The sequence below is a fragment of the Rattus norvegicus genome, chromosome 1 (genome assembly GCF_021556685.1).
Source record: "Rattus norvegicus strain SHRSP/BbbUtx chromosome 1, alternate assembly SHRSP_T2T, whole genome shotgun sequence".
Taxonomy (NCBI): domain Eukaryota; kingdom Metazoa; phylum Chordata; class Mammalia; order Rodentia; family Muridae; genus Rattus; species Rattus norvegicus.
Genome location: NC_141534.1, coordinates 14,007,814 through 14,034,485, shown reverse-complemented (window position 1 = coordinate 14,034,485; position 26,672 = coordinate 14,007,814). Strand labels below are relative to the sequence as shown.

Sequence of the window (26,672 nt, the reverse complement as noted above, 5' to 3'; positions counted from 1 at the left end):
TCAAGTAATAACAGATGGTTTCCCACATTATAGCAGCTGCCTCATCTGAGAGGTCGCAGTGTAATTCTGCAGTGGTTCAGTTGGCCTAATTTTGAGACAGTGTGAGTTTGATTCTCATTTTACATCTGCAGCTGCTTTCTGCTGCCGAGCCACTGGTGTCTCCACTGACTTGACAATGAGATGGTTTCCCGACTATAAATAACAAGTGCTATAATTTTGTTTTTAAAATGAAGAGTGTTCATTCACAGGGCAAGTCTGAATTTCAAATTCAAAGACACCCTCCCCCCTAAGTCAAAAGCATAAAAATATACCAGGCTGGCATAAGACAGTCATACCTGGAGAGAGAGAGAGAGAGAGAGAGAGAGAGAGAGAGAGAGAGAGAGACAGAGACAGAGACAGAGACAGACAGAGACAGAGACAGACAGAGACAGAGAGACAGAGATAGGGGGGGAGGGAGAGAGAGACAGAGGGGGGAGGGAGAGAGACAGAGAGACAGAGACAGAGAGAGACAGAGAGACAGAGTCCAGCAAGATTAGCAGAGAATGAGTCGCTAAGGGTAGGGAAGCTATTGACCTGGAGGAAGGTTCGGGGTAGGGGAGCAGGTGAGAAGGGCTAGGGTGACTGCTTAGACCTCGAAATGTGTAACAGATACTCGTGATGCAGAGGGAGCCTGGGGCCAGCATGTGCTTTGTTTGCTGATGGGCCTCACGGATAGTCATGTGTCCCTTCTGCCAGTGGTAATGGCAATGACTCTTCTTGGTAGCTAGGAACCAGATTTACAAGTTCCTCGCGAGGAGTGCTGGCTTTTGTCTAGCTGCCGGAAACCCTCCTGTAGCCCAGGCTGAGCCCATTTCTGTGTATATGGACTGACTGCCTTTTGCAGTTAGGGGACCGGAGTCTCCTTTGGGCCTGACAGATGTCACATGGAAGGACACAGCCACAGAACACATTCCTTTTCCTCTGGTGAGGTGGAAGGAGTCTGGTTGCAGACTGATGTTTATGGCCAGGCCTGTATTCATAGCGCTTAGGCGGAGGTGCTGTGAGGATCAGGAGTTCAAGGTCAGTCTTAGCAATTTTAAGGAGAATCTAGGATGCTGGGAACGCTTGTCTCAAGGAAACAAACCAAAACAAGCAAATTCTCAAACAAGGCGACATTTGTCATCCAGCCCCTTCCGAGAACAGCAGGGGATCTCCACCGAGAGCGTTAATCCTAACCGCTGTTTCATTCTCGCTGTAGAAACACGGGGCTATTGTTCTGTTGGTGGAGAGAGCCCGCTGGGGCTGCCCAGACAACCAAGGCACTTTTTTTCTTTTCTTTTCTTTTTTTTTTTTTTTAATTTTGGTGTCCTAATTTTTAGGCAGGCTACAAGATATAGTATGGAAAGAAAGGGCCATATTTAAATGTGAACACTGACAAATCTCGGAAGCGTTTGTGCATGAGTTGAAAAGGGGGGGGGGTGAATTTTCTGAAGCGTTAGCCTCTCTTCTTCCTAGCATCTTAAATGTGAGATAAGCTACTTACACGGGCAGCTGTGAAACAAAAAGGCAGAGTCTAGGCCAAGTTCACTTCCTGAGTGAGCCCTGGAGGGCAAGCTCTCTAACCCCACCCCACCTTTCAGGCAAGGAGAAGCTAGAGGAAGCTAAAGACGGTTCATGCTTTTAGTTTTTAGTTTTGTGTGTACACATGTGTATGCACACGAGTGTGTGTGCGTGTGCAAGTGTGGAGACCAGAATGCTAGGCATCTTCTTCTGTCGTGCTCGATCTTTTTTGGAGGGGGGCGGGCAGGATCTCACTGAACTTAGAACTTGCTATTTTGGATAGATTGGCTCAACAGCAAAACCCTAGAGGTCCTTCTTTGTCTGCCTTCTAGGGCTGGCATGGCAGGTTTTAGGCACTTTTACCCACCGAACCATCTTCCAAGCCCCTAAGGTGGTGGTCCTCAACCTTTCTAATGCTGCAACTCTTTAATATGGTTCCTCATGCTGTGGTGACCCCCAGCCATAAAATCATTCCGTTGCTACCTCATAACTGTAATTTTGCTATTTTTATGAATCCTAATGTAAAAAAATCAAGATACATGATAAGTGATATTACCCCCTGTTGAGGGTTATGACCCACAGGTTGGGAACCCCTGCTCTAAGGCACATTATTAAAAACATAAATCTTAGTTTAAGAGAGGTGCCCCATTTGTTAGGTGCTTAATTCACCAGGCCGAGGGACCTTTTGATAGAATATGAAGGCACGTAGTTTCCCAGTGCTCTTATGGGCAGAGTATGAATGGGTTTTCAGGGACTACACGACCCACCTCCAGGTAACCAAGTCCCATTGAATCTTCAGGAAAGAAGCAGTATAGAAGACAATTCTCAGGACACGAAGTCAAGTCCAAGACAAAGCAACCTGAACATGGAGGCTCTGACTACGCTGGTAAGCCACCTATTACCAACCAGGGTCTGCCCAGTGTTGTTGCTGACGTGGAAGGGTCATTACTTACCCTGGTTAGTTCTTTGTTTTCTTTAGAATCATCCCTTAAAGGAAGGAGCAACCCACCAACTGTGTGAATGCACTGAAGGAAAATCCAGTTGGTAGATTTTTTTTTTTTCCTGGTAACTATGATGTGGACTCAAAAGAAGTTGATTTAAATGATGAAGGCAGGGAGAAAAAAAAAAAACGATGTGGACGTGACCCCATGATTTTCCCCAACAGGTCAGCATTTAAAGAAATGTCACGTGCACATGAAGGTTTGCAGGTTTTTAAAAATGTCTTCTCTCATGGGTTAAGACTGACCACAGTTTCCCTTCCCTCCTCTCTGTCTAGTCCCTCCCCTCCCACTCATGAACTAAGTGGCTTATCTAAGGGTAGACTCTCGGAGAAAGAAGAATGTGTTAGTTCTGCAGCCTGGAGCTCAGACATAGAGATCTTTACTGCTCCATCACACCTAGGCTGGGTCCAGGGCTCACCTTGGCCTTAGGACATGGTTCCTCACTGTCCAAACAAATGATCTCTAGGAAGCAGCATGGAAGACTGTCACAAGCTGGTGGTAGCAACTGTCACAGCCTTTTGGGTGCTAGCACCACTTTTTAAAGATGATTTTTGGCCAGAGAAGGACTTGAATCTAGAGGCATCCTACACAAGCGACTGTCTGTTGGGTTATGTCTCCAGCTGTGGGTCTTTTGGGACAGGGTTTTGGTATGTGGTCCAGGCTACCTTTTAATTTATAATCCTTTTGCTTCATTCAGCCTCCCAAATGCTGGGATTACATATGTACTCATGTCCTGCTTATAATAATAATAATAATAATAATAATAATAATAATAATAATAATAACAATAATAATAATACTCTTCCTCCTCTTCTTCTTCCTCCTCCTTCTTCTTTTCTTCCTCTTCTCCTCTTCCTCCTCCTCCTCCTCTTCTTCTCCTTCTAATTGCTTTTATTATTTTACAGTCTGGTTACTGTCCTCCTCCCGTCCGCCCTCCCACAGTTCCTCATCCCATTCCTCCTCCCCTCTATCTTTAAGAGGATGTTCCTCCCCACCCCCACACCAAGCCTCCCTACTCACTGGGGCCTCAAGTCTCTTGAGGGTTAGGTGCATCTTCTCCCACTAAGGACAGACCCGGCAGTCCTCCGCTATATATGTGTTGGGAGCCTTGGATCAGTCAGTGTAAGCCACCTGGTTGGTGGCTTGGTGTCTGAGTGATCCCAGGGGTCAGGGTTAGTTGAGAGTGCTGGTCTTCCCAAAGGGTCATCGTCCTCCTTAGTTTGTCCTATCTATGCAGAAGAAAATGCTGTTTGGTTAACAGAGTGAGCATAAAATTACTTCTGGGATAAAGGTGGGAGCTGATGAATGGCCCCGTGACTCCCAAGGAAAAGAGGCTTTACAGAGTTAGTCTCCTTGCCCTCTCTGATGTCAGCATCTTTGGCTTGTGGGAAGAGGGAAGTAATACACTTGTGCACATGCAGTGGGTAGTCCATATACAGTTTCTTATGCTATCCCAGTGGACGAAGGAGGAATAGAACAGAAGACACACTCTCTCTCTTTCTCTCTCTCTCTCTCTCTCTCTCTCTCTCTCTCTCTCTCTCTCTCTCTCTCTGTGTGTGTGTGTGTGTGTGTGTGTGTGTGTGTGTGTGTGACACTACCAGCTGTCTGTCACAGCTCAGTTAACTTCAGGGTAGCTTCATCTAGACCTATATTATTACCATCTTCCCTTAAGACAATCCCTCCTATGGGTCTTGTCTCTTCCACCTCCTTAGATATCTTGCCCATTGCAGAGGTCCTCAGTCATTAAATTTATCATGGATTCCTGATGTTTCTGCAGGAGAGAAGGCTCCAGATGGACTCAGTAGAGAAACGAACCCGAGTTGTGAAGGAGCTCGTGCAGAGCGAGAGACGGTACGTGCAGACGCTGGGAATCGTGAGGGACGTGTACGCCAGGCCCCTGAGGGCAGCTCTCTCCTCCAACAGAGCCATTCTCAGTGCTGCCAATATCCACATCATTTTTTCTGACACTCTGCACATCTTAAATCTCAACAGGTAAGCCCTAAAGATGGATTCTTTAAAGAGCAGTACCCCTCTAAATGAGGGGAAGAACACACTTTGTTTCAAAAGTCCTACCGGGAAGAACACACTTTGTTTCAAAAGTCCTACCGTCCCAGCAGTTCTCTACTTTCTTGGGGATCCCATTACCTGGAAGAGTAGAGAGGCTCCTTTGCATGCCCCTTAACAGCCACAGCCAGCATATGGCTTCCAGTGCCACCCCAGCCCCAATATGTGAAAGAAAAAGAATCCAATGCCTAAGCATTGTACTTAATAAACTGCTCACACGAAAGTCTGTGGGAGAGTCAGTAATGTCTAATTGAATGGGCCAGGAACAAAAGGATTCAATGGTTACTGTGCTTTTCCATTGTGAGTTTCCTATATCTGTTGAGAGATTGAGAAAAACAATGGTATCTACCTATCGTAGGGTGAAGTGAGCCAAGGGGTGGTTGTAGTCAATTTCCACAGATCTGAAGAGATTGTTTGCTACCTCTCTGAGCCCTGCTCTTACCAGTGATAAGGCTGATGAAACACCTTTCAGTTTTCATGACCTGGAGTAGCTAAGACAGTCACCTTGGAGTTTTCTGTATACTGGCTGTATGGACGTTCAGGTTCTTGTCCTTGAAGCTTTTGAAGCGGCCATTCTCCTCAGAGGACTGTGAGAATGTCTGTGGCCCTGGCTCTCTGAGGGTGGGACCATCAGAAGTGGTTCTATTGAGGGAAGCTGGATTCTGACCCAAGGAGTTAAGATGGATGGGATCCTGGACAGCCAACCTCTCCCCTCACTGCCCAGCTCCCACATCCTGTCAAACCTACACTGCTCTGTGGTAAAAGCACGTAACCGGCCAAAATAAAGTCCTACCACAAAAGAAAAGCCTACACGAATGAATTTGTGGCTTAAGTTTGGGAGACTCCCACAGGCTCTGATTTTAATCTTCTCATATTGTAGAGAGTTTCTAGATAACCTAAGGGACAGACTACAGGAATGGAGCCCAGCCCACTGTGTGGGAGAAATATTCATAAAGTTTGGAAGCCAGTTGAACGTATATACCAATTTCTTCAACAATTACCCAGTTGTCCTGAAAACCATTGAGAAGGTAAGTGGTTGTGCTGTTGTCACCTAATCCTGTACAACCCAAAGGACTGAGGTAAATGCAAAAGACCACTTCTCAGCTGCTGCTTCTCAGGCTCCCTACCCCCTGTACTTTGAACTTCTTGAGAACAGGGAGCTTGACATAGGGGCTAATACAGGGGTGAAAACACAGTGGTTCTCAGGAGCTGATAGTTGAGCTGCCGTTATCCACTGCCAAATTTTCATCCATCCCAGCCAGGTGACATGACAGTATCACATCATATCACAGTGACAGGGCACTGAAAAAGTGAGCTGGAGCGAGATTGTGAGCTCAGAATTCTCTGCTGCTAAAATGCCGGGACACACAAGCTCAGCTCCATGGACAACTTGACTATGGACTCTTGACCTTGAGGACAAGAATTAGATAGGGCAAAGTGTGCTATCAGAAACAAATGGGCGGTAAACGTTTTATAGCTGTGGGGTAAATACTGATGACCGCTTCATTAGCACAGTGGGTGCCTACAGCTATTCAATGATTTAGCTGTGGCTGCTGTCGTTATTGTAATCAATACCAAGAAATCTTCTTCAACCCTTTAATTGTTCACAGGTGTAAATAGCCTGGCTTCTTGGTGCTTGAGACCGGCAAGTCTTCGACTCAGACATTAGCAACATTGACCTCTTTTAGACATGTGCATACTGAGTCGTAGGATATAATTTCACGATGACTGAGTACGTTTGAAATGAATATTAAGTAGAGTGGACTACTTTTGTAATATTACTCTGGAAACCATGAAGGATAGAAGCATTAAACGTGGATATCAGTGATAATCAAACTCTTACAGAAATGACACAGGATTTATTGTGTGGCAGGCACTTTATGGGCGGGATTCTGTCCAGCACTCTGGGCTGGGTCTTCTACCCATTTTAAAGACGAGAAAGTTAGGTAGCCTGACAAGGTCATCCACTCAATTTATTCTAGTTCTAGTCCAACCCCACCTTAATTATAAATCTCTTACTATTCCCCTCTATTGATTAAGTCAATGGATATGGTTAGATTTGTGGCATAATTAAAATACTAGAGTTAATATATTAGAACACATGAATAGTATTGATACTTAGATTAGACAGAGATGTTGCCCTCTTGCTTTGACTGTTCTGTAGGTCACTCCTTGTTACTGGTGGAACATAAGGCTTTATAACTGTGTCACAGAGCAAAGTTTGATAATGTCATTCTCACCTTTAGTGCAGAGAAATGGCTCCTGCGTTTAGAGCGTTCTTGAAGAGGCACGATAGAACCATTGTTACCAAAATGCTGAGGTGAGTTTCCGGGAAGATCACAGCTGGGAACTCAAGGACCAGCCCTCCATGGCCTACAGGTAGCCATGAGGGAACCCTTCTCTATTTCCTATACAGTCTGCCAGAGCTGCTGCTGTACCCATCCCGGAGATTTGAAGAATATATTCACCTTCTCTATGCTCTGAGGCTCCATACTCCTGCAGGACATGTGGACCGTGGAAACCTGACCACTGCAATTGAACAAATCAAAAAATATAAAGACTACATAGATCAGGTGGGTTGCTGATACATACATATACACATACACACACATGCACACATACACATACACATACATATATACAGACCCTTCAACATCAGTGCTTTAGTGAGGGTCTCACTGGAGTCCCCGAGATGCCCTCTTTCCTGTGTACTCTTTACTTCAGTCTTTTATCCTTTTAAAGATAAATCTATATTCCTGTTTCACAAGTTTAAACACGAAGGGCATCTATTCCAAGCCAAATAATATAAACAATGTTTACAGTCACAGTACCCCCCACTCCCAGTTTTAGACTGGTTTTTCTGTGTCCCAGATTAACTTAAACTTGATATATAGCCAAGGGCCACCGTGAGTTTCTGATTCTCCTGTCACCCTCATTTCTGGAGTGCTGGGATTACATTCCTGGGTAATGTGGCGCTTGGATACAAACCCAGGGTTTTTGGGCACAGTAGGCAAGCACTCTGTCAACCGAGTTATATCCCCAGTACAACCTTCTCTAGTATGAAAGTGTAAAATTTGGATTTGTATATATAACCAAAAGGAAAAAAAAAGGTAAAATCTTTTGCTTCCAAGTTCGTCCCCACCCCACCTCCCCTTTTAAAGATGTCAAGGTGCCTTCCTGAGTCAGTAAGTACAGCACTCATTATTCCCTGTATACTACGCAGGCACTGGGCTGAATGTTAATAGCACATCATACCCTGAAAATGCTTTGTTTCTAGACTGCCTTGTTATTTGCCCTTACGAAAACACTGGTCTAGAAAATGGATAGTGTTAGTAAAGTGCCACGTACGTCCTTCACCAGGTGCCACAAAATATTAATAAAGATACCACGTTCTTTGCCTAATCTTGTTTTCTAGATAAAGGAAAACTTCAAAATGAGAGAGCAGCTGTCCGACATACAGACACTCATCTGGGGCTGCCCGGTACGTGCACCAGTCTTCTTGCTACATCTCACCATCGTGAGTTCAACCCTGTCGCTGGCCAAAAGAGACATACAGATTCTGAGGCAGCTAAACTTTGTGGGACGCCCATTACTGCCAAGAACTGTAGGCTTTCTTATAACCTATCCCTGCTGTCTGCGTTATTAGAACATGTACTAGGCTATGACTCCCTTTGAGTTGAGCACCCAGTTACATGTCTACCTGATCTCAGTCTGATGGATAAAGCCCTTGGTGCAGGACTTAGCACACTGAAAATGTCCACAATGCTTGGCAACCCTCTATTAACCCTCCACCACCTCTGTACACTTACCTGTTCACCTTTATCTTTCTGACTCCCCTATTTCCTAAGACTCTTACCGTACATATCTACCCACATGCTTTAATAATGTAGCCTCTTGCTACCTGTTCTTTGAAAATATGCTGAGTTTCTATGAAATGGCCGGTTTTCCTATTTCACTGGTTAAGTCCTATTAACCTTGAAAAAGTAGGAGTCTGTGGAGATGTCTCAGGGGGTAACAGTTCTTGCCCAAAAGCATGAGAACTTGAGTTAAGTCTCTAGGACTCGCATAAAAAGCCAGGCATGGCCATAGGCAGACACCTATAACTCCAGTGCTGTGAGGGGTTTGAAGAACCTACTATCTAAGGTAGCTGTTAGGACTAGCTGGCTGCCAGCCCCGCTCCAGGCCTGGAAGATCTCGTCAGAAGGGGATAAAGCAGCGTGGTGGTTCTTTGGCCTTTGTGCTTTACATGCACGCACGCACGCGCACGCACACTAATTTTAAAACGAAGTCAATCATGATCTCTTTAAGTTTTCTTGGTCTCCAGCTAGGAGCTGCTTCTTCCCTCGGTGTTCCGTAGTCCCATGGACAGACAGCCCTGTCATGTGACCCCGCACCCATCTAGTCACAGACTGCGAGACCCACTGTGTGTGAGCTTCTGCTTGCTTTCTGGTGTCTGATATTCAGCAGAAGCTTCGTACAGATGGTGAATGAGAGTGTCAATTGATTGGAGACACTTTTATTTGGTCCAGTGGGGAATTTTGTCATAATTTCTACCTTCACGTCTTGGTAAGGAAAGAGAAGGGTGGGTGGTTGGACTGGAAAAGCGTGGTTCTTAGAACTCATCTCTGCACCTCTGCATCTCTGCATCATCTCTGTGTCTCTGCATCGTCTCTGTATCGTCTCTGCATCGTCTCTGTGTCTCTGCATCGTCTCTTCATCATCTCTGCATACTCAGAAGCCATTCCCTGGCCAAAGCAATGCAGGACCTTCTTCCTAACCTTGCTAATTCTTTTGCTTCTTTTTCTCTCCTTTTAATCAATTTATTTATTTTATGTGCATGTATGTCCGTGTGAGGGTGTTGGATCCCCTGGATCTGGCATTGCAGACAGCTATGAGCCGCCATGTGACTACTGGGATTTGAACTCAGGACCTTTGGAAGAGCAGCCAGTTCTCTTAACCACTGAGCTGTCTCTCCAGCCCACTTCTTTTTCTTTTCGTGACAGCTCCTTTGACTGTTTTCCTAACTTTGTTTTTGATGCTAGGAAAATATGTACAAACAAAATATTTCAATAGCTCTAAAAAACTGGACAGCCTCAAAAATTGCTTTCTTATTGTCAATTTGGTTTGCTCAAGGAAGCTTGTATTATAAACTAAGAAAAGGTTGACCTTTCCTCAACTGTACTAAGTTTCCACCAACATCTGTATGCTCTGGGATGAAGAATAGTTCTGTACTAGTAGCATTCCAAATAATCTATATTTTTATTTTATAGACTTTATCAGAAGCAAACAGATACCTGATTCGGATCCAAGATGTGGTTCAGCTTCAGTGCTGTGAGGAGAAAACGGAATTCTACTTAAGGTGAGCAGCTGTCACCCACACCAAAGCTGTGAGCACCTTGAAGGCAGTCAATGTACTGTCTTGCTCATTGCTCACTGTTGAGATTTAGCACCATGTTTGACCTTGTGTGCAGTCAAGAGAACCATTGTACTGATCATACTTACAAGAATAAGTCTCTAGGTCAGTGGGTTTCAACCCATAGGCGTCAGATAACAGATATTTACATTATATTCATAACAGTAGCAGCATTAGTGTTGAAGTAGCCATGAAATCCTGTTATGGTTGGTGGTCACCACACCATGAGGAACTGTACTAAAGGGTCACAGCATTAGGGAAATTGAGGACTATTACTCTAGATGATGGATGGCATTTCACCATCTTGCTTGCATTCCAGATGACTCCTTGGTGGAATAAGAGAAAACAGTGTGTACCTAGACCGTAAACGTCATAGTAGACTTTCTCAAGGCTGATCAGTTTCCTAATGAGATCAGATCCAAGTATTGTGGGAACTCACACCGAATTTCTGCCCAAAACAAGAGGATCACTTTATTACCCTTAAGTAACTGTTCAAGTTAGCACTGAAAATGACCTTGCCATATCTATTTTGCATGCTCAGAGATGTGTAAGAACAGATAGAAAGATGCCAAGGCCCATAAATTTGTCTTCCTGTTGCTTTTTTTAAGAACAAGAACAGACAAGTTTCTCTATAATGGTTCAAGGAGCAAACAGTTAGAATTGGTGGGTCAGACGAGGTCTGTGGCAATGACCTTCCTTTCCTGTTGTAGCAATGCTACTCCACTCATAAACACTACTAATATAGAAATGCACAGCTGTGGCTAAGTGCCAATAAAGCTTTATTTACAAAACAAATGGCGTGACAGTTTTCTGATTTCTGCTTTAGAAAATGATCAATGTTTTTCAGTATTGAGGGCAAAGACAAATTATCCAACAAATAGCAACGAAATGGAAAGGAAACTCTTTTATTTCAATATTTTCAGCAGACATCTAAAGGCTCCAGGGTAGTGGGGTAGATGGGTTACCCCTTTCATCTCCATGCCCACTTTGGTAGCTCTTAAATGACCATCAAAGGCCATGAGAAGACGAGTTTGATCCCCAGAACTGACAGTGTAAGGAGAAACCCTCCGCTGAGTTTTCCTCTGACCTCCGTATGCTATTGGCACACCCCTCCCTCCCCTCCCTTCAAAGAAGCAAATCAGTGAAACAGAAAGTCAAGTCCAGGCTGCAGAGTGTCTCTTGCCTCACTGACTCAGCACTTTGATTTTTTTTTTTTTTTTTTTTTGTTGCATTGGTTTTAGTCGGTAGCAATGGGTAGGTTCTTCTGTGACAGAAAGAAGCTGGCTTCTAACCCTGCAATTCTAAACCCTCAGGCACCGTAGGAGACAGGTTAGCTGATCCAGGCTAGGATTATTCAAATCTTTATACATTGCCTCTTATCCTTATTTCTTCACGTAACTACTGGCAGTGGGTTCCCTTCATTTTGGCTGGAGAAATTGTCCAAAGAAAATTTGACTGGCTATGGAATTTTAAGTTGCTTAGTTTTTGTTTCTTTCAATATTTTCGTTCCATTTACTTCTTTCCTTCTTTCTTTCTTTCTTTCTTTTTTTTTTTTTTTTTTTGCTTGGTTGGTTTTGAAGAGAAGACAGCGCAGTTTTTATCCTTGTTCCTCTAGATTTTTGTTGTTCTTTGGAGTCAAGTTTGACTTTGAGTTTCTAAAAGAGTACATTGTGCCTAAATGTGGACTAACTCTGTTTTTTGAGCTTTCTGGACCTGCAGTTTTCTGTAGTTTTGAAAAATTATTCAACCATTAAAAAATGTATTATACAGTGTGTCTCTGTAGGGTATATGCTGGTGAGTTGAGAATTTGTAGGAATCATAGGCCTTGTTGAGCCATGATGTGAGTATTGGGAATTGAACTCAGGTCCTCTGAAGAACAGCCAATAACCACTGAGTCATCCCTCTAGCCTCTTAGAAAGTTTACTCTGAGTATTTTTCCCATTCTTTTCTCTCTTCCTTATCTGGTATTTCTGTGACATGTATGTTTTGTTTGTTTTTTTTTCAATTGCCCTTATGGTTTAGATATTTTCTTTTCTCTCCATCCTCAGTCTGTTCCTGTTTCTCAGTTGTCTTGGTTAGGATTCTGTTGCTGTAACAAAACACTATGACCAAAAGGCAAGTTGGGGAGGAAAGGGTTTATTTGGCTTACACTTCACTGCACTGTTCATCATTGGAGAATTCAGGACAGAAACGGAAACAGGGCAGGTACCTGGAGACAGGACCTGATGTGGAGACCATGGAGGGCGCTACTCACTGGCTGGCTACCCATGGCTTGCTCAGCCTGCTTTCTTTCAGAGACCAGGACTAAGCCCAGGGATGGCCCCAACCACAATGGGCTGGGTCCTTCCCCACTGACCACTAATTGAGAAAATGCCTTACAGCTAGATCTCATGGAGGTGTTTCTTCAACTGAGGCTCCTTCCTCTTGATTCTAGCTTGTGTCAAGTTGACACACAAAACCAGCCAGTCTATCAGTTTAAGATTTTTTTCACTCACACATCTTCAAACTCACCACAATTGCTAACTGTTATGCTTCTCCGTAAGCCCACCAATGTGATTCTTTGTTACAATTTTATTTTTACCATTTCTTTTGTAAGAGTTTCTGTTACAAAGTTTTCTTCTGTTTGTCCTTCTTTTTTCCCCTATTAGATTTCCTAATATATTCATCACAGTTAAATTTCTAATTTAAATATTCCAAAATTTCTGTCATATCCAAGTTTGCAATTTCTCTTCATTCTCTGCCTTTTGCCTCTCAGCAAGCCTCAAAACTTAATGAGAGCTCAAAAAACAAACAAACAAAACCAAAGCAGAGCAAACCAAAAAACAACAACCACGAAAACAGTAATAATACGGCCTTTTTGGCGTGAGGTTTCATGCCCCTTTTCTTTTTTTTTTTTATTTCTCTTATTTTATTATATATTAGATTATTTATTATATATATGTTTTTTTTATTCAGCACACGTGACAGCAGAAAATGTCAGATTAAATGCCATGTTATTGCACCAACCACTTTGGAGTGCCTAAAACTGAAGGTCTGAAAATACCAAATGTCCTCTTGTACATGGCACCAACAAAGCTCCTTTTCATTGCCTATGGATACAGAAAAGAAACAAACCCTTGAGAAAACAGTGTAGAATTTTTAACAAATAGAAACTTACTCCTACCCTAAGACCCAGCACATCACTGAGTAGTGTCCAGCCAAACAAGTTATTGAGCTACACACACACATACACACACATACACACACACACACACACACACACACACACACACACACAGACACACACACAGTCTATAATAATGCATTTGATGTTTTACAAAAAAAAAAAAAAAGCAATCCAGGGTCTTCCATGCGGTAAATGTTAAATAAAATGGTTAATTTTATTTTTAGAGTGAGATATATTACATAAATTATAGAAAGCAAGCTTTGTAACTATTAAAACAAATGGGAAAAACATTCAATTAACATTGATAAGGATTAGAATCTGAAATAATATAGTAAGTGATTATAAAATATGATGCTATGGAAGAGGAAGGGCTACCAGAAGCGATTTGATGGCAAAAGGCAAGCACAAGTACAAAATCAAGAGAAGTCAGTGCAATATAGCACTAATAGAATCCAGCTTTCATGCTACAATAAGTGTTGGCTATTCCAACAGTCCTAAAGAATAACACTGTATCCCAGTGGATCAAGGACCTCCACCTCAAACCAGAACACTCAATCTAATAGAAAAAAAAATGGGCAAGAGTTTCAAACACAAGGGCACTGGGGAAAATTCTTGAACAAAACACTAATGGCTTATGCTCCAAGATCAAGAATGGAAAAATGGGACCTCATAAAACCGCAAAGCCTCTGTAAGACAAAGGACACTGTCATTAGGACAAAATGGCAACCAACAGACTGGGAAAAGGTCCTTTCCAATCCTACATCTGATAGAGGGCTAATATCCAAACTATGCAAAAACCTCAATAAGTTAGACTCCGGAGAGCCAAATAATCCTATTAAAATGGGGTACAGAGCTAAACAAAACATTATCAGCTGAAGTACCTAAAGAAGTGCTCAACATCTTTAGTCATAAGGGAAATGCAAATCAGAAAAACCCTGAGATTTCACCTCACACCAGTGAGAATGTCATGCCCCTTTTCTTAGGTGATGCTTACTCTTCCCTCTACTGAAAGGCTAACATTCTCGATGTCCTCGTGTGTCACCATGTGCAGCCTTAGACTCCCAAACAAACCAGCACACAAATAAAGCAAGCAAACAAACAACAAGAAGCCAGCAGGGAGGTGGTAGCACAGGTCTTTAATTTCAGCACTCAGGAGCAAGGGCAGGCATTCCAAGCTCTTGACACGTCAATCGGAAGCTGGAATTCTCACTTGCTAGAACTCAGACTTAATTTAGTATTTGGATAAGAGATGAGAATACATGAGGGTTTGAGGATAAAACTAAATTATTATTACTATTTTTCTGAGATAGGGTATCTTAGTAGTGTTTTGCTGCTGTGGACACCTCGACCAAGGCAACACTTATAAAGGACAACATTTAAATGAGTCTGGCTTATTGGTTCAAAGGTTCAGTTCATCATCAAGGTGGGAGCACGGCAGACATAGGGCTAGAGGAGCCGAGAGTTCCACCTCTTGTTCCAAAGGCAAAATGGAAGACTGACTTCCAGGCAGCTAGGATGAAGGTATTGAAGCCCATGACACACCTACTCCAACAGGGCCACACCTCCTAATAGTGCCACTCCCTGGGTCAAGCATATTCAAACCACCACACAGAGTCTCACTGTGTAGTTCTGCCTGTTCTGGAACTCACTATGTAAGATCTTCTCTGGTAAATAAATAAATAATAAATAAATACCCAAAAAAAAAAAAGTAGCACAAAAATTCTGTGAGCACAGACTCACAGGGATCGACTTGCCTATGCTCCCTGAGTGCTGAGATTAAAGGCATATTCCAAAAGACATCATACCATGTTTATCCTGCAACCCTGTCGTTTTAAAGTAAATTAAACCCAAGAAATGTCATTCTCATTTCTATCGAACATTTTCACTTACAGCCTATCTGCCCTGTTTGTATTTATGCAGTGCTATAAGACCTTATGGTTTACTTGATAAATTCAACTACAACCACTTGGTGAGCGGGGAGGGAAGTGGGAGAGTTGTCTGAGGCCAGGCTGTAGTATACATGCCATCAGGAAGGCTAGCCTGGGCTATAAAGCCAGACCTTATCTCAAACACAGAAAACGAATCATAAAAGAAACGAGCTCCTTGTCATGGGACTAGCAGGTTCTGTCTGGAATACATGAGGCTTCAGAGAGCAGCGGCAACATGGTAGCAGTGACTAAGTAAGTGTTATGCCAAGGGTGAGGAAAGGTTTGTGTTCGCAAAGAAACAGTATTCTCTGGGGCAGAGAGGAAATCACAGTCGCTTTAAGAATGAGGAAATCAGGCAGCCTTTGCTTTACTGTGAACGCAGAATACAATTTTGGGCATGTTTGGTACAATGTTGGGTTTAGTTTTGAGATTGGGTCTCACTGTGTAACCCTAGTTAGACTGGAACTCAAGCCTACCTGCCGTGGTCTCCCACGAGCTGGGATTAAAGGCATGAACCACCATCGCGAGCTACAGGGTGTTTTTGTTATATACCTTGGAACTTTTGCATTCCTATTTTCTCAGAAGTACCAATTTTTGCACTACTTTTTTTGGTATTTATTTAATTTACCAGAGAAGATCTTATATGCTAGGCTGAAGCCAAGTCTGCCTTGAACTCCTGATTTTCCTGCCTCTACCTCTAAATGCTGAAGTTACAGGTGTGGGTCACACACCTGGCCAAGTTTGTTAATTTTTTTATTGGTTATTTTATTTATTTATGTTTCAAATGTTATCCCCCAGTTCCCCCCCCCATCTCATGCCCCCTCTCATTTCTATGAGAGTGCTCCCCCACCGACCTACCCACTCCGCCTCACCACCCTTGCATTTCCCTATGCTGGGGCATTGAGCTTCCACAGGACCAAGGGTCTTCCCTCCTACTGATGCCAGACAAGGCCATCCTCTGCTACATATGTAGCTGGAGCCATGGTCTCTTCGTGTGTACTCTTTGGTTGGTGGTTTAGTCCCTGGGAGCTCTGTTTGGTTGATATTGTTGTTCTTCCTATGGAGTTGCAAACCCCTTCAGTTCCTTCTGTCCTCCTAATTGCTCCATTGGGGACTCAGTTCTCAGTTCAATGGTTGGATTTGAGCATCCACCTCTGTACTTGGCAGGCTCTGGCAAAACCTCTCAGGGGACACCCATATCTGGCTCCTGTCAGCAAGCACTTCTTGGCATCAGCAATAGTGTCTGGGTTTGGTGTGTGCAGATGGGATGGATTCCTAGCTGGGGCAGTCTCTGGACGGCACCCACCCATTTCAGACATATTAACCCAGAGTTGCTCCTGTCCAAAGGAAACACAGGGACAAGGAGTGGAGCAGAGACCAAAGTTTGTTCACTTTTAAGCTTCATTTTTCTTTGTGATCTTGCTAACAGTTCCCAAGTAGAGCTCTGCAGTACTGGCAAACACAAGCTGACCTTGATCAATAGAAGATGCTACTCAAGTCCCAGACCTCAAGGAGGGCTCTACCGCCCACTGAAAAGGATACTTGCCTCTTGGCCTTCCCCCAGTAGTCATACTGTCATTTAACAGGGGAACTAAGCATGGGGGGAAGGGATCTACTAAGCATTCTCAGGGGTACTAGAATCTGGTTAGGAAGTGACTCTTACTCTAGGACTGTAAGAGCCCTTGCGATCGAGCTCCCAGTGCCTGTGCAGATTGGACTTGGGTCTGGTCACAGGAGAGCCGACTGCCTGTAGTTGCCTGTTTATTCCAGAGCGTGGGTCCAGGATTCCTGAGTTTCATGTGCTCATAGGACATGCTTCCCTGTCTGCTGGGCTAGCTAGTGCAGTAAGCGACAGTGACAGTGTCCTGCTGACCCAGTTATGAATGTACAATGTGGCACCTCTGCCCTGTGTGACTTACTACTTGTAGACATGCCAAGACCTACCACCTAATACTGGGGAAAATAAAGCCCTCTCCTTAGAGGTGGTTCTCAGGGGCGTATAGACCTTTCCACCCTCACTACTGGGACATTCTTTAGGGGAAAGCCGAACGTTCACTACTGAAGCAAGCGAGTTTCAATGGCACTGCTTCATGGTATCCTATAAGCTTACTTCCTGTTATAAAAGTTATTAGTTTTTATACTTTAGAATGTAAAAATTTTAAATATTTTCTAAACTTAAATATAGAAAAATTAATTGTCCTTTATCAGTTATGTGGCAAGACCTTTCCCATTCTCTGGGATACATGGTAGAATTATTTTTACCCACAGAAAGCTGTCTTTTCTTACAACCAGTTGATCATTTAATCTTTCTGGCTTCCTTTTTCCTTCCTTCCCAGTCTTGCCTTATCATTCTCAAAGTAACTCATCAGTTTCTAAAGCTTGCTTTTCTTTCTTTCCTCCCTTCCTTCCTTCCTTCCTTCCTTCCTTCCTTTCTTTCTTTCTTTCTTTCCTTCTTTCTTTCTTTCTTTCTTTCTTTCTCTCTCTCTCTCTCTCTCTCTCTCTCTGTCTGTCTGCCTGTCTGTCTGTCTGTCTGTTTCTCACAAGTATACTTTCATAAGTACACATGAAGCAACCTACTTGCACCAGCATAGATCATAGCCAGAGACAGGGGAATGTTTACACACAGAGCGGACTTCAGTGGCTGAGGATCACCATGGTTCTGTTTACCTGTGCACACAAAGCGCCAACATTTGGTGTCCTAAGCGCACACATTTTGCTCTTCACCTAGAGCTGACCATTTTTTAGCAACTTCAACGAAACAAAGAACTAATAACTTTTTGTGTGGATAAAACTGCCAAGCTACCTCCCTCCCTTTCAATTTCTCTCAAACGGAGTTAGAGATTCATCTCCGACTAGTAAATACTTCCTTCCCCAGGTTTGTACTTAAGGATGCCTGCAGCCATCCCAGTCCTCTCGTATTTCCCAACTTCCAGTCCCTAGGTGAAACAAAGCAGTGTGCTGTTCTCTGGTCAGGTTTAATTATAAAAATATAGCTGTGAAAAATGCATCTAATAAAGGAGGGAACATTCAATGTTCAAAAGAAGTTGCAGAGCTCAGAGGCATCGGGTCCCTTAGGACTGGAGTTACAATGGGTGTTAACCACCATTTGGGTGCTTGGAGTTGAACTCTGGTCGTCTGCTACAGCAACCCGGGGTCTTAACCCGAGCCATCTTTCCAGCCCTCAATGTTCATGTTTTGTGCATTACTAAATACTTGTCTAATGGATGATATCAAATAACTGTATCAGGTACCTTGATGGTCTATATGGTCTGAGAGATGCAAGATCACTTTACCAAGGATTCCATGAACTACATAAAAGGTCCAGAGTGGAATGAGGTCTTAGTCATGGGCATTTCATTTAAAGACGGTGAACTGTCCGACAAAGTGCATGTCCATGAACATAGTTCCCCTCTCCACTCTAACAGACTCTATGAACAGACCCAAGACCTCAGCCTCTTCCTCTTCAGTGATGTACTCCTTGTCACCAGTCGGAGTACATCTCATACGCCATTTGAAAAGACTTGTAAAACAACCTACCGGTTCAGTGCCTCGGTAGCCCTTCCCAGGGTACTCATAGAAGACATCCCGGACTCCAGATGTACGTATCTTCTTCCATGAGAGAGCGGTCTTATGCCGAACTCCTCAACTACGAAAATATCTGCGGAAGGAAGGGAAGGGCCTGAACAATTAGTAAATAATTATCAGTACTAGGATTTCATTAACTTGCCTCTGAAGAAGCGAGGTTGGCACTACCAGACACAACAGAAAAGGAGCCTTTAGTCAGAGGTGGGCAAGGGTCACATCATCCTGAGGGGTTCTGTCAGACGTGCACTTGTCTGAAGATGCTACACGCTTAAGGCGCTGTTTTGGGTGTCCGCCCACCCACCCACCCACCATCACTAGCAGTACTGGAGACTGAATCTATAGCTTCATACACACTGGCTACAGTGTCGGGCCTCTGATGTATCATTTTCCTATTCCACCGGGACTAGGTAGTTATTCCAGACTTGATCGTCCTTCTGTTAAATGGCATTTGGTTAGTTCCTCTATAAAAGAGCCAGCCTTTGAGAAGTGTTTGACCTCAGTAGAGTTCTGCCATAAAGAACTCGGCTCATACCTATGGTGCTTATTTTTAACATCCACCCTGTAACCTCTCTATTTCTTAAGCTGAACTAGACCAATGTCTCTCCCCTGCATTTGTTAGGACAGGTGACTGGGAGGTAACATTTCCCATCGCAATGCTTCTCCCTGTGTGTAGACCTCAGCTCAAAGCAAGAACAGGACCTTACTGATTTTTGACTCGTGAGTCTCACTCCTAGGATGGTGTGCAACTCATCTTCAACTACTGGGCATGGCTAGTATAGGAAACGCGCTGCTTTCCTTGTTCCTCTCCTGCGTTTACAAGGGCATTCAGCCAAGAGCACAGTTGGCTGGGTCATTAGTACCCCAGGGCTAGCGCTCAGCCTCTCTACAGCCACCAATACGATTTTTTTTAATTCCAGTTCTTTCTACGGTGACTGAAATAAGGAACTAACAGGCTTCGCACTATCTATCATTTGGCCTTTAAAATAATCGACAAATAACTATAAAGATTTCTTTTTGTTTAGAAAACAAGCTTCTAGTCTATATTTGCACTCATTTTGAATCCTTGATTGAAGGCTTTTAAAAAATTTTAGGATTAGCTAGTTAAGTTTGAATCTAAAAAACTTTTGATTGTCTGTGAAAATTAAACATCAGGGTGGCCCCAGTGGACTACTGGTTCACTTTTAATAGAAAAAAAGGTAATGTATCTCAAATGTTTTCACAGATATCAAGAATGCATTTGTTCTTCGGGGTTTAAAACGTGACTGGATCTGTGCTACTGAGTCGCCGGATGATAAGTTCCTCTGGCTGTCAGTACTCCAACATGCAATCAGAAGCAGTATGAAGTAAGACTAGACTCAAAAAGGACAAGAGGGTCCCGGAAAGTCAGATATGTTTTCTGCTCCAGAACATCTAGTGACAAGCACATAGGTATCAGTCATGGATGACGAGGGCATGAAGAGTTAGGACGACGGCCTGTAAGGTGTCCTCCAATTTTCATAATGTATGATTTAGTCGATGCATAAAATCAATATATAAAAACAATGAGTCTAAACTTTTGAACCACATATTCTGGTAACTACCGCTCATGGGCATTATTTAAGACAATTTGACGTAACAAGAAAAAAACCCTATGTGTAGGTTTTTAACAAATGGGAAATAGCCAGAATAAAGTGTTTTTTTCATGAGCATTCTAGAAAAATAGTTGAATTTGCAATTCACTAATCAGCATTTTCAGGAAACAGTTACTGATTTTAAGGATATGTCTGTAGAATATAAATGGCGGCTTTCTCAAGCCCTTGTCAGGTAGATCCTTAATGTGCATGCACTCCTTTCAAAGCATTAGAGTTCACCATGTCAGAATATTAAAATGTTTTCTGGATTTTGTTTTCTACAATTCTTAAGTACTTTTTGCTTTAAGACAAAATTCTTAGGTCTTCCAAAATAACCTTTAAAAATTTCCTTTAACACCACTAAATTAAAAAGTCAGTGATGGAAGAATCGAACTTTTTAACATCGGAAATTAATGAATGGGAATTAACTCACGGGGTTCAGAGCACTGGGTGTTCTTAACCAGGGGCCCAGAGTCAATTCCAAAAGCCCACACGATAGGTCACAACCTGTGACTGCAGCTCCAGGAGACCCAGTGCTCTCCTCCCGAGTGTAGTGCACAGCACAGGCAAGACACCCATACACATACACGTGAAAATGAGTGATCTGTAAAAATGAATGGCAATGACTGCACTGCAGGTCCGGGGCCCTGAGGGCTGTCACAGTTCCACACAAGCTTCCAGAGGGAGCTCCGATGTCACCACAGTGAGTGGCGTGGCACAATAATCCTGAGAATGAATGCAGCAGTGTACCCAGGCAGTGAACAACAGCTTCCTAATTGGACTTAATACCATCTCAAACACACACGCGTGCGCGCGCACACACACACACACACACACACACACACACCCACTCACTCTCACACAGAGCATGCCTGGTCCTGGAAACCCAGCCAACTCCAGAGCTGAAATCTTGGACCTTGGAGAAGAATCTACAATTTCCCCTTTACTAAAGCAGCACAATCCCTAACTGTCATCTAAATATTTGTCCTTATGCTCACAGATAAGTGCGGTCCTTACTTCTCAACAAGGAACCCTTTCTTTGCAACAGATGGACTCAGTGCTGAAAGACACAACTAATCAAAAAGTGGAGCCCAGTCCCAATGGATTCATCTACAAGACGACCCTAAACCTAAAGCTAAGGGAACATTTTGGGGGCTGGGGTCGTAATAGCCAAAGGATCCGGGCATTTTCTGAGAGAATGTTTCTCTTAGTAAGTCTCACCAACATGACTACCCATACATGAGCTGAATGGGGCACTACTATACAACTGCCAGTCAATTCTACACAGAGAACTACAGACAACCGGGGGGTGCCGAGAGTGGAGAAGTCAAATCCAGTGCCGAATGCTCGGCCCTGAAATCATGCACAGGAGTAACACCTACAGAGTGAGCAGGCTGTATTTATGTGTTTAGGAATTGTACTGCACATACATATCTGTACATGTATATAACAAGAATTAATGAAAAAGAGACCATGAATTTGAAAGAGAGCAAGGAGGGGTAGATGGAAGGGTTTGGAAGAAAGAAAGAGAAGAGGGAAATGATGTAATTATATCATAATCTCAAAAACTAAAAGAAGTACCTGGCCTTTAATCCCAGCACCCCAGAGGCAGAGCCAGGAAGACTTCTGAGTTTGATGCAGCCTGGTTTATATAGAAGTCCAGGACAGCAATGAATACAGAGACCCTGTCTCAAAAATAATCAAGTAAATAAAAGAGAAAATCTAGCAAAAAATGTGCCAGTAAAGAAATTTAGCTAAATAAATTTTTTGCATAGTTAAGTGTATTAATGTAAGTTATAATGTATTAATTAGGATTAGGTTATTGGTCCCCTTTTTATTTCATAATGTGTTATGGTTAGTAAATTCATTGGTACAGTGCAGGACTGTGAACTCAGAACACTTAATTACATTTGAATACTGAAGATATTTCTAATTCTTAAAAGTTTAAGTCCTGGCTAAAATATATAGAAATTAAATATCGTTTTTTTAATTAATGTAAAAACTATACTTCTGATTTTGTTCCAATGGATCTGTAAAAGTTTAATATTTCTAAAATAACCATTAAGAGAATCATCTGCTTGGTAGTTAGCAATGAATGCAAATTAATAAACATTACCTAAACGTATCTACCATATGCTATGAAGCAAATCTGAAGACAGTGCAGTATCCTGACAGGAGGACGCACCCGAGAGGAGTGCGACACCTACATGGGAGAGAGTAGATGGCGACACAGTTAATGAATGGCAGCAGAGAAATCTCAAGTGACCGGTGTTCATGTGACCCGAGACCCTCAGAAATTTAAAACCCTTTACTTGTAAACGCTATCTGTGACGCATCAGCGTTTGCTTGCACCAGTGTACATACAGCTCCAGGGACAGTCCTGGGTGTCATTCCTCAGGCATCTTCTACGTGATTTTCTTTAAAATAAAGACTGAGTGGATCTTTCGATGGCCAGAGAACCAGAGGGACCTGCCCGTCTGGACTCCCAGTGCGGGGATTACAAGCACACTAACAGGCCTGGCTTTTAAAACCACAAACAAACAAACAAACAAACAAACAAACAGGGCCTGTGAATTAAACTCAGATCTTACGTGCAGGGCAAGTATTCGCCAACGGAAGCCCCCAAGCCCAGGAAAACAGCGCCTCAGTCACACAAAGGCAGTGATGTCTGCAAGTGGCTCCTTCTACTCCGTATGTAGTGGTTTCATCCTGTTCCTTCGCCTTGAGAGAGCAGTGAAGGAAGACCTATCTTCATAAGTCATAAGCTTTTACCGTTCCTGCTGAATTCTCACGTAAACACACAGAAGAATCCTGTCATTGGTGAAATTGGTCAGAAAAGCATAGCCCCCGACCCTGAGTTGTTGTGAGAACAGTTTTTAGAACCTCGTGGTTCCGGAGAATGGCGACTGAGGCTCTGAGGAAGAAAGGAAAGGAACTTCTGAGAAAATACATCAGGCTCCCAAAGCAAACACTGAGTAGGGAGCTCATCCTAAAACACTCTATAGACTAGATGCTGCACAGAGAGGGACGCTGGCAGTTTGATATCATTTTCGTTTGTGTCTGAGGAGAAGCCCATTCTGTAAATCCAGTCACAGCATGGTTTGGTCACAACTACGAGGGCCAGTATTACTGCCATCTGATGTTATGGCCTAAGAAGGCTCAGGCAGGCCAACAAACACAACGTAGTCTCCAGAGAAAGTCCTCCTGACCCTTTTATTGAAATTAAAAAATAAAAGATACTTAAATACAATGGTGAACATATAGGGTAAAACAAATCATAAAATTTAATGTTCGATTAAGCAGTGAGCTGAATGTTTGGGTTTCCAAAGAGGCTTTGAACCCAGGACTGCTTCAGAATGGGCGAGTTCACAGTTAACGGCCATCACTTAGAGGTGAGAGAACGGTCGGAGCTGTTCCAGTTGAACTTCCAGGGAAATTCTCTCCTCAAGGACATCCTGAAAAAGATGCAAAGTCCAAGTTACAATTCGAGTAGACAGAAGTCCGATGCTAGCCCTAGCCCTGCTTCACGACGACAACTGTATCTGTCAGGGAAAGAAACAGTGATTTGTATTTAAAATACATATTTCACTTTAGAACCGCAATTTGAATATTCGTAATAGGAAAGCATGATCCTACTAATTCAAAGTCATTTCTGATGACAGAACTAGGTAATAAAATGCTTTTAGTTGTTAATCGTTAGAAAAGCTAGTAATTGTAGTAGATGGGTATTAGTGAACAAATTTTGAATAAAGCTTTAATTAAATGTACACGAATTTTCTAACATGAATTCTATCCTCTGGTGATGGTTGGATCTTCATTGTGAATTTCAGTTCTATTAAATAAAAAAATGATATATTTTGCATTCAAGATAATTTATAATGATAATAATAATAATGATGATGATAAACAGCAGTACTAGCAGCAGCAGAGAGAGACTGACTGTATACTTGTGTGTATGTATATGTGTATGTGTGCATGCTCTCACATATATGTAGAGGGTGGAGAACAGCTTTCAGAAGTCCGTTCTCTTCACCCACCATGGGGTTGTGGGCAGAGACACAGGAGATCATGCTTGCAAGGCAAGGCCTTTCACTGGCTCACCCACCTCCCTGACACTACTTTGACTTAAGGTTTGTCTTGTTTTTTTCACACACAGGGTGATTTAAATGTTTTCACTCCTTGTCTTAATTCTACTGGCTTAATTTCCTATTACTGCATCCAAGTTAATCAGAGAATGAACTAGTAACTGCCTAAGTGCCTACATACTACACGGAGCACAGAGCCACGTATGCTTACATACTGTGGGTTCTCAGTGCACTTTTCTTCTCCAAGTTTCTTCAAGGAAGTGAACAATGTTGTAGGAATAGTGATGTATACATTCATACATATATACATACATACATAAGCAGGATAAGACACTGCACACAACTAGAATTGTGTTGAGAAATTCCTTTCAGTATTAAAAGATTCAAAGGCTAACACAAGATTTTTAGCTACATACTTTTCCTCCGCTTTGAGGAAGTTTTGCAGAGTGGCAGGAGCTGTTGGATCAGCTCCAAGTTCCCTGGAGCTGAGATGTGTAGCAACCATGGAACTTGAGATGGGAACGCGACCCTACCTTTAATTGCTGTTGCAATTCACTGTTCAGTCTGGCCAGAACGGTGTTGGTCTCCTTATTGCGTCTAATTGATGCCTGGATCGCCTTCTTATCTTTCCCCACAGATCTGAGAAGACACAGGGGCAAAACATCCTTCATTTCTTGTCCCTCTTTAATCCCCTTCTCCCAGTGACTTCAAAGCAGAGAAAGAGAAGGAACGTCTCCCTCTTAGAAGAGCTTCATTTCACTTGCTGTTTCAATGGTAACTGAGAAGGCAGAAGCTTCAAAACCCCGAGATGAGAGCTGTTACTTATTACTGTAATCATCCTGTTGGATTCCCAGAGTACAACAATCTGGTTGAGCGCTTGCAGGCTCTGTCAACAACCAGGCCCTGCACCTTTTTGGCTCCGGGGGCCTCACTGCTCCTGCTTACAGGGTATCTTTTCTCCTCTTAGAAACAGGAAAGCTGGCCAGAGGTGGCCCAGATGGCAAGGGTGCTTCCCACACAGTCATGATGACCACTCTGACCCACCCCTGGGATCCATGTGGAAGGAGATCCAACTCCCCAAAGCTGTCCACTGGTTTCCAAATGCATGGCACATGTGTGGAGGTCAAAGGACAACTTGTAGAAGCTGGCTCTCTCCTGCCACCATGTGGGTCCTGCTTTTGAACTCTGGCTGTCAGGTGGCGAGCACTTTTACCCACAAGCATTTCACTGCCCCAAGAAACCTCTGGAAGACTTTGTTTAGCTACAGAACTAACCTGCCTCTTTCAGCCTCGTGTTTTAACTGCTTTTGTTGTCAGTAACTAAATGTCCTGAGGAATAACTCGGATACCTGGGGATAGACGGCTGAGACGCTAGAACAGCAGCTAAGACACCTGTCTTTTGTGTGTGCTCATCCACATCTGGCCGCAACTCATCTTCTGACTTTAATCTTCTCCGAACAGGTTTTGGTGGTGGAGCCAGAGGTGTTGTGCCTTTGCTCTAAGAACCAAGAGAAACGAGCGAGCGTTCTTAGTGATCCAGCTCCTAATTAGCACGGTGTGAGCACAGACTGCCTTTTTAAAGCCATGCTACTAAAAGGGAGGCTACTCAGCTTATTTAAAACAACTTATGTATTTGTGGCAACAGTAAAGGGAAAAAACCAGTAGCAAATGCTTATGACCGTGCAGCCCAGGCAGAGCCCACGCCCCCTTGCTTCAGCCTCGCTGGTGCCGGACTGGAGGTGCTCACCCAGGCACACGGCCTTAGCCATCTTTATTTCTAACAAGCATCTCACAAGTCCCGCAGACACAGAAAACCGTCCACATTATACAAAGATGGTTCATACCACATTGGCAGGAACACCAGCGGCTGTCTTTTCTTCGACTTTACTGTCTGCTTGGGCAACTCGAAGAGAGCTTGAGGGGTCAGAAGCTTTTTCAGCCTAGGGATGAATGCAGTGTCTCATTACTATGTAACTATGTAGTTAAGCACAGAACATGTAACAGAGATGCTAGGAGCTGTTCATTCTGACAGGAAGTCTGAGGTGAGGATGAGAAACACTGAGAACCTTTCTCTAGCACTGAAGTTGGCAAACAAGATCTGAGAGCAGGAAGTGAGAGGTGCAGCCATGGCTCTGAATCTGCAGCTGCTTGCTGTAAGGCTGTGACTGTGAAGGGACACACGGAGACAAGCACACAAACAACAGTCTCCTAGGCACACTCACCTCTTTCCCCAAGTCACTACTGCCTTCCCGGGTACAGTGTACCCCTAGTAGGCTGGGGGA

The 26,672-nt window shown here is 43.3% G+C and overlaps 2 protein-coding genes across 50 annotated transcripts in view; one reads left to right on the top strand and one right to left on the bottom strand.

The window, feature by feature from the left end:
* The window catches only part of Ect2l (epithelial cell transforming 2 like), an 80,539-nt gene extending 56,366 nt beyond the window's left edge, over positions 1–24,173 (top strand). For 4 of the 10 annotated variants that reach the window (XM_087559392.1, XM_087559461.1, XM_087559606.1 and 1 more), the window contains 8 exons: positions 2,339–2,425; positions 4,318–4,532; positions 5,485–5,632; positions 6,851–6,924; positions 7,021–7,177; positions 8,020–8,085; positions 9,875–9,963; positions 19,919–20,687. In XM_087559392.1, coding sequence (XP_087415518.1) covers positions 2,339–2,425; positions 4,318–4,532; positions 5,485–5,632; positions 6,851–6,924; positions 7,021–7,177; positions 8,020–8,085; positions 9,875–9,963; positions 19,919–19,958 — 876 coding nt within the window. In that variant the 3' untranslated portion in view covers positions 19,959–20,687. 10 annotated transcript variants of the gene reach the window in all.
* Reps1 (RALBP1 associated Eps domain containing 1) overlaps positions 23,495–26,672 on the bottom strand; it is a 77,788-nt gene continuing 74,610 nt past the window's right edge. For all 40 annotated transcript variants that reach the window (XM_087655139.1, XM_087655154.1, XM_087655100.1 and 37 more), the window contains 4 exon segments: positions 26,235–26,330; positions 25,740–25,888; positions 24,925–25,030; positions 23,495–23,761 (listed from right to left, as the gene is read on the bottom strand). In XM_087655139.1, coding sequence (XP_087511265.1) covers positions 23,693–23,761; positions 24,925–25,030; positions 25,740–25,888; positions 26,235–26,330 — 420 coding nt within the window. In that variant the 3' untranslated portion in view covers positions 23,495–23,692.